This window comes from Orycteropus afer, unplaced genomic scaffold (genome assembly GCF_000298275.1).
Source record: "Orycteropus afer afer isolate SDZICR_OR568_19922 unplaced genomic scaffold, OryAfe1.0 scaffold00101, whole genome shotgun sequence".
NCBI lineage: Eukaryota > Metazoa > Chordata > Mammalia > Tubulidentata > Orycteropodidae > Orycteropus > Orycteropus afer.
This window is the reverse complement of record NW_006921688.1, coordinates 8,505,638-8,513,811: the sequence shown is the minus strand read 5'-3', so window position 1 is coordinate 8,513,811 and position 8,174 is coordinate 8,505,638. Positions and strand designations below refer to the sequence as shown.

The following is an 8,174-nucleotide window of genomic DNA, read 5'->3' as shown; positions in this document are numbered from 1 at the left end:
GAGAGGAATGGGATTTACTAATCAGGTCTATTCTAGGATTGTTTGGGTACTAAACAGCAGTTGGGTGAATGCATGATTACTAATGCAAGTGTAATGTCTGTCGGCTTCCAGAGAGAAGACAGGCTAATTTTGAAGGAGATGAAAGTGTGGATAGAGCAATTTGAAAGAGATTTGATGAGGGCACAGATGACAGAATCAAATTTGCAGGATAAATATCAGGTAATGTATAGAAAAGAGATTTTGCTTTTTCCAAAGCTTTGCATGAGTAAGTTCCATATATGTGCTTTAGTATATGTTTAATCTTTCAAATGATATTAATACATAAAGTCTATAAAGAAATAATAAGCTTGTATGCAATTTAATAATTGTATTTCTATCTAAATGTGTAGTTTTAAATTGTAACATGTCCATAGAGTAAATAGCCTTCTGAGATGGCACCACTTTTACAGAATTCAGCCTTCTGGGTGGCCCAGAGCACAAACATCTAGTCATTGTTTTTGTAGAACTCATGATCTTGTAGATGTCACAAAGCACAAAATTTCACAACACAAAAATACTTAAAAGTCAAAATGCGTATTACTATAGAACAAGCTGAATTTAATAAACATGAACATGAACATTTGTAGTGGGCCCATTGATGAGATCAATTTCTACTACAACCCACTTAGTTCACTACTCTTGCATCAAATTGACGCCAGGGTTTTTGTTTTGCCTCCCAGTTTCATTACACATGCCATTGATTGGATTTTCACTTTCAAGACATAAAAATCTTATAACAACGTTTTCCCATTAAAAAGTTGTCATATATTCTGTGCAGCCCTGGCATTTCCCCCCTATTTAAAATATCATTGCATTTTAGTGGAAATGTATGGTGTGTTCTACTCTACATTTTATGTCTATTATTTTTGCTACAGAAAAAGGGAACAGTGATGTGAGAGATTCAACATGGCAGACACAGATTTCACTATGGACTTAGATATGATTTTGCTATGCTGTGTGCTTGAATGTGAATCGGTGATAACCTCAATGTTATGTTTATTGAAGTTGGCAAATCTGTAAATATATACTTACACATACATACACTTTTGCTTTGAAACTTGTAATTATTACAAAAAAATACATTTTTGGGGGATTGAACTCCATTAAAAATAATTAAATCAGTAAATTGAAAGTGGAAATGCCAGAAGAGAGTGAATATACTTTTTTTAGTGCACAGGTAATTTTTTTTTTTTTTTCATGAATTAACAAAAAATAATTTCCAAGCTATAAAGTGAGCTTTTGTATAGGTATTATTTTAAATGAACAGAACAAGGACTAGTACAAAATAGAAACTGTCTTTTAAGCCAAGGGTAATCACAAATCTCTTAAAACAGAGTTAGAGACCTTGTAACACCTGAAAACATTTTCTTTCATCTGTGTGTCTATTATATAGACAACATTTTCTGTATGCTTATATGTATCTACCAAGAGAGTATTTTCCATGCGTGGGGCTCTGGAATACAACTGAAGATTGATTTTATGTTTGTTTTTTTAAAAACATTACATTAACTTGGAATGGGAGGTAGAAACTGTGGTAAAATTGTTACTCACCATCTCCCCCCAGTGTTCTTCATGTGAGTTACATGCTTATTCACTTCATGGCTTGGAAGTTCTTTCACTGATGTTACCTGCTAGATGCCGTAGTGCCATTTTCCTGGTCTTTAATGTAATTGCACATTTTCATGATCTTTTCTATTCATATTTGGATCTAGAGTCATATTTTAAGATGTAACACTTTGGTGTATAATGTAGAACATTAACTAAAGGAACTCCTTTTAAGGCTAGTATCAGGCTCATAGTTGAGTGTACATATGTTGCATTTATTTTAGTCATACTCTGGCAAATGATGTAGTACTTAATATTTTTATACCATAAAATTAAAGCAAATGATTATTATGTAAATGAAATCTCCTAAAGTAAACCTCTTTATTCAGGCTTGAATGAAAATTTAGAAATATTTAATTCAGTATTATTTTAACATATGCAATTTCTGTTTATGAATTATTTAGTATTTTGAAGCAGAGCAGCTATCTTGATTATGAGTATAGATTTATACTTGTGTTTAATGTCATTTCCTGGAGTACTTTGGCTGGCATGTAAAATATTTAACGGAAAATGAGAAAACCTAGGCTGTAGTCCTGCACCTACTGTTTGTCCTTGCCAAGCTGCCTCTGGGGTTCAATATCCTCACCCGTGGTACAGTAGTAATAATAGTCCCATATGTCTCTGTTGTTGGCTTATGGAGAGAGCCAGAGGAGAGCCCATGTGGAAAGCACCTAGCCTGGGGCGAGGCTTAGATGCATAGGCAGGTTCCATGAATGACAGCTGTTATCAGGATTAGAATGGTCTCATTGTCATCATCATAGTGTCTATGGAGTGCTATCCAAATAGAAAGGGTTATTTAGGAAATGGGGTTTCCTCTGGTTTTGCTTTTTCTGACTCATTGCCATATTGTTGCCATTTTTCTACTGCAGTCATTTAAGCACTTCAGAGTTCAGTATGAAATGAAGAGGAAACAGATTGAACATTTGATACAGCCACTGCACAGAGATGGCAAATTGTCACTTGACCAAGCATTGGTGAAACAAGCCTGGGATAGAGTGTCCTCCAGGGTGAGTTCTGCCACTATGAATTTCATTAAGGCGCAAGTAATTTAGTCAAGAACCTCTTTCATCATCATTTTCTACACAGTAATGTTGCAACAGGCCCTACTGCCTCAGCCTGACGTTGAGCAGACTTGGCTGGGGAGAATCGTTGCCTTCTGGTCAAGCTTTCCTCTGAATTAGTGGAAGTGGTTGATTTAACAACACTTTCCTGCCCTGCCTGCCACGTGGGTAGTATCTCCCATTGGCTAGATGATAGATTGAAATCCTATCTAGTTTACTTCTCATTTTTCACAACTTAATTCTGGGTTGTTTGGAAGACGTGGCTCCTTTATAGACAGTCTTCAGAAACCACGCCTCAAAACTTCTCCAGATTCTGTAATGATGTTTCATCTGCCCAACAGACAATAATCTTCTGATATTTACCAACCCATAACCCATTGCCATTGAGTCAATTCCAACTCATAGCAAATTTATGGGACAGAGTAGAACTGCCTAACAGAGTTGCCAAGGCTATAAATCTTTATGGAAACAGACTGCCTCCTCCTTCTCCTGTGGAATTGCTGGCAGGTTTGAACCACTGACCTTTGGGTTAGCAGGCTTTAACCACTGTGCCACCAGAGTCCTTTCTGATACTTATAAACAATTTTATATTTAATTTATCTGATCTTTCAGGAACGTAAAGGAAACCTGTGCAGTATCTTTCATACTAATATTCTTCACATTTAAAAACCAAGATTGCAGAACACATGAAACTCTTCAGTCACTACCAGGAATCTTTGTCTTGAATTTACAATTTTTTTCATTTTGATCATCTCTTTGTGTCTGGACCTCCTCTGATCCCCTGGAAGGTCTGTCAGTGATCCTCACTCTCAGACCAGCATCCCCATCAGCTAGGGTACCACTGCTGTGTCCTTGAGCGTGTCAGCAAACCCAGCCTGTCCATTTCGGCAAAAGCAAGACTGAAAATGCTTAGACAAAAATTTTTTGAACTCCTAATCATATGTTTCTTTAGCTAAGATGGAGGCTCTAGGTAGTGCAAACATTTCACACATTTTGCTGCTTCAAAAGGTCAGAGGTTGAAGATTGGATCCCTTCCAGAGATGCCTTGGAAGAAAGAGCTGGCAATCTACTCTGAATAAACCAGCCATTGAAAAATGCTATGGAGCAAGTCCTGCTCTGACACCTGGGGTCACCATGAGTCATAATCAGCTCGATGGCAACTCGTGGTATAGCTAAGATGTATTTTGAGTTTCCTCACAATTTGCATGTAATTTTCTCCACGTCCCACCAGCCACTCCTTGGAAGGAAGGTGGGGGAATCTACTTCTGTAGTGATATTGCCTCGGAAGCCCAAGGAGGGGTCACTATGAGTCAGGTCCAACTCGACGGCACATAACAACAACAATAACAACAACCCAAAAGCATCCTATGCAGAACATAGATATTTGTTTTCTGGATTTTTATTCAATTAGTCTAAAATCATTAACTTAATGCCTCATTTAGACTTTAACATAATGTGGGGGGATTTTAGGAATTGGCTTCCATACTTGAGGTATTTTTCTACTTTTTTATTTCAGCTCTTCGATTGGCACATCCAGCTTGATAAGTCTCTACCTGCGCCTCTGGGTACTATAGGTGCCTGGCTGTACAGAGCAGAGGTGGCCCTGAGAGAGGAGTTAACCATTCAGCAGGTCCATGAGGAGACGGCAAACACCATACAGCGGAAACTGGAGCAGCACAAGGTAAAAATTCTGGCTGGAAGACTTCCCGGCATAGCAGTCATTGTGTGACCTGGCACTGTGGTCGCCCCAGGACTCCCAGGGACACTGGCCTGTCACACTTACATCCATATATGACTAGAGACATCACAGCTTTTCAAGAGTTCTTTGATTGGCACTTCCCTTTAATATATCTTTTTAAATACCAGCTCCAGTAGGTGGATTTCCTGGGCTATTTTCCCATAACTCTGGAGCTGTCTTTGTTATTTCTGTTGCTGCCTGTTATTGCTGAAAGAGAAGCCCAAAGGTAACATGCATTCACATGATAATGTGATTATCAGTTAGCTCCTGACCTCATCCCTGCCCCTATTCTCAGAGAAAGGCAGGCTAAAGTTCTTATTCTCTGTTGAGGTGGAGGGAAGGTGGACATGGCGGGAGTGGTGGTGGTATGAAGTGGTGGGTTTAGGCTTTGCTGGCCTCTTGGTAATTTTTTTTGTTTTGTTTTTACCTTTTTTTTAGCTTATTTCATGGTCAGTTGAGTATGGCATAAGTTCCAATATACTTCCCTTTCTGTGTTTTGTCATAGGACAGACCTAACTAAAGGTAGTATTTTTCATGACCTTCACAATGACATAATCCTGCATTTTATGGAATTGAAAGTTTGTACCCCAACTGCCCACCACTCATTTGTCAGTTTATTGTGCTGTGGTGGTGTGCATACTTCAGTAATGCTGGGAGCTACGCCACTGGTATTTCAAATACAGCAGGGTCACCTGTGGTGGATGGGTTTTAGTGGACCTTCCAGACTAAGACAGAGCAGGAAGATGGAAGAGGCAGTTGATTTCTGAAAAACATTAGCCACAGAAAACCTTATGAATAGCAGTGAAAATGCTGTTCTGTCAGATCTAGTGCCAGAATATGAGGCCCTCAGGTTGCAAAGCACTCAAAATACCACTGGGAAAGAGCTGCCTCCTCAAAGTAGAGGTGACCTTAAAGATTTGGATGGAGTAAAGCTTTTGTGACCTTCATTTGCTGATGTGACATGACTCAAATTGAGAAGAAATAACTGCAAACATCATTAATAATTGGGACATGTAAAGTACAAAGTATGAATCTAGGAAAATTGCGAGTTGTCAGAAATGAAATAGAATGCATAAAGATCAGTATCCTAGGCATGAGTGAGCCATTTTGAATTAGACAATCATATGGTGACAGTCACTATGCTGAGAATGATAAATTAAAGAGGAATGGTGTCTCATTCTTTGTCAAAAAGAACATTTCAAGATCTGATGTACAATATTGTCAGTGATAGGATAATATCCATACACCCACAAGGAAGACCAGTTAATACTACTGTTATTCAAATTTATGTACCAACCACCAAAGCCAAAGATGAAGAAATTGAAGATTTTTACTAACTTCTCCAGTCTGAATGTGACCAAACATGTAATCAAGATGCATTGATAATTACTGGTGACTGAAATGTGAAAGTTGGAAACAAAGAAGGATCAATAGTTGGAAATTATTGCCTTGGTAAAAGAAATGATGACATGATATAATTTTTTAACACCAAAGACTTATTCATTGCATATACCTTTTTTCAACAACATAATGGTGACTATACATGTGGACCTTGCCAGATGGAATGAATAAGAATCAAATCAACTACCTCTGTGGAAAGAGATGATGTAGGTGTTCAATGTCATCAGTCAGAACAAGGCTAGGAGCCTACCCTGGAACAGACCATAATTGCTTATATGGAAACTTAAGTTGAAGCTGAAGAAAATTAAAATAATTCCACAAGAACCAAAATACAACCTTGAGTATATCCCACCCGAATTTAGAGACCATTGGAAGCATAGATTTGATGCATTGAACACCAGTGATTGAAGACCAAATGAGTTGTGGGATGACATCAAGAACATCACACATGAAGAAAGCAAAAAGTCATTAAAGAGACAGGAAAGAAACAAAGACCAAATGGATGTCAGAAGTCACTCTGAAACTTGCTCTTTAATGGAGAGTAGCTAAAGCAAATGGAAGAAATAATGAAGTAAAAGATCTGAACAGAAGATTTCACAGGGTGGCTTGAAAAGACAAAGTAAACTGTTATGGTGAATTGTGCAAAGACCTAGAGTTAGAAAATCAAAAGGGAAGAACACACTCAGCATTTCTCAAGCTGAAAGAACTGGGGGAAACAAACAAACAAGCAAACAAACAAACAAACAAAAAACACATTGAGCCTCCAGCTGTGATATTAAAGGATTCTATGGGCAAAATATTGAACATTGCAGGAGCCATCAAATGAAGATAGAAGGATACATAAAGCAACTGTACCAAAAAGAATTGGGTTAATGTTCAACTGTTTCAGGAGGTTGCATATGATCAAGAACCTATGGTATTGAAAGAAGAAGTCAAAGATGCACTGAAAGAATTGGCAAAAACGAGGCTCCAGGAATTGACAGAACATCCATTAAGATGTTTCAACAAATGGATGCAACACTGGAAGCACTCAGTTCCCTATGCCAAGAAATTTGGAAGACAGCTATCTGGTAAACCTACCAGAAGAGCTCCATATTTGTACCCATTCCAAAGAAGGATGATCCCATAGAATTTGGAAATTACTGAACAATATCATTTTCTCATGCAAGTAAAATTATGCTGAAAATAACTCAAAAGAGTTGCAGCAGTACTTCAATAGGAAGCTACCAGAAATTCAAGCTGAATTCAAAAGACTACATGGAACAAGAGATATCATTGCTGATGTCAGATGGATCTTGGCTGAAAGCAAAGAATACCAGAAAGATGTTTACCTGTGTTTTAGTTATATGCAAAGGCAGTTGAATGTATGGATCATAACAAATTATGGATAACATTGTTAAGAGGGGGTATTCCAGGACACTTAATTATGCTCATGAGGAACCCGCACATAGACCAAGAGGCAATTGTTTGAATGGAACAAGAGAATACTGCATGGTTTAAAATCAGTAAAGGTGTGTGTCAGAGTTGTTTCCTTTACCCTACTTGTTCAATCTGTATGCTGAGCAACTAATCTGAGAAGCTGGAGTATATGCTGAAGAGTGCAGCATCAGGATTGGAGGAAAACTCATTAACAACCTGCAATATGCAGATGACACATTCTTGCTTGCTGAAAGTAATGAGGCTTGAAGCACTTACTGATGAAGATCAAATACTACAGTATGGATTGACTATGAATTATACCTCAACATAAAAACGAAAATCTTCATGACTGGACCAATAGTGACATGATTAATGAAGAAAAGGTTGAAGTTGTAAAGGATTTCATTTTACTTGGATCCACAATAAATGCCCATGGAAAGAGCAGTCAGTAAATCAAATGATGTATTCCAGTGGGCAAATGGGTTGCAAAAGACCTCTTTTAAGTGTTAAAGAGCTAAGATGTCACTTGGAAGCTAAGATTCACCTGGCCCAAACCATGGTATTTCTAATAGCCTCATATGTGTGTGAAAGCTGGACAAAGAATAGGAATACTGTAAGATAACTGATGCATTTGAGTTGTGGTATTGGCAAAGAATAGTGAATGTACCATGGACTGCTAGAACAACAACAGAAAAATCTGTCTTGGAGGAAGTATGCCTTGGAAGTGAGGATGAAGAGACTTAACCTCTTATACTTTGGCCATGTTATCAGAAGGGACCAGTCCTTGGAGAAGGACATCATGCTTGGTAAAGTAGTAGTTGTTGTTGTTGTTATGTGCCATCGAGTCAAACCCGACTCATGGCGACCCCTCCTTGGGTTTCCGAGGCAGTATCACTACAGAAGTAGGATTG

General features: G+C 38.1%; 1 protein-coding gene across 1 annotated transcript in view; it reads left to right on the top strand.

Moving 5' to 3' along the window:
• The window catches only part of SYNE1 (spectrin repeat containing nuclear envelope protein 1), a 578,063-nt gene that overhangs the window by 77,653 nt on the left and 492,236 nt on the right, over positions 1-8,174 (top strand). The window contains exons 10-12 of the mRNA XM_007943230.2: positions 112-219; positions 2,514-2,651; positions 4,222-4,386. Of these exons, the coding sequence (XP_007941421.2) occupies positions 112-219; positions 2,514-2,651; positions 4,222-4,386 (411 nt within the window). The remainder of the gene's footprint in view (positions 1-111; positions 220-2,513; positions 2,652-4,221; positions 4,387-8,174) is intronic.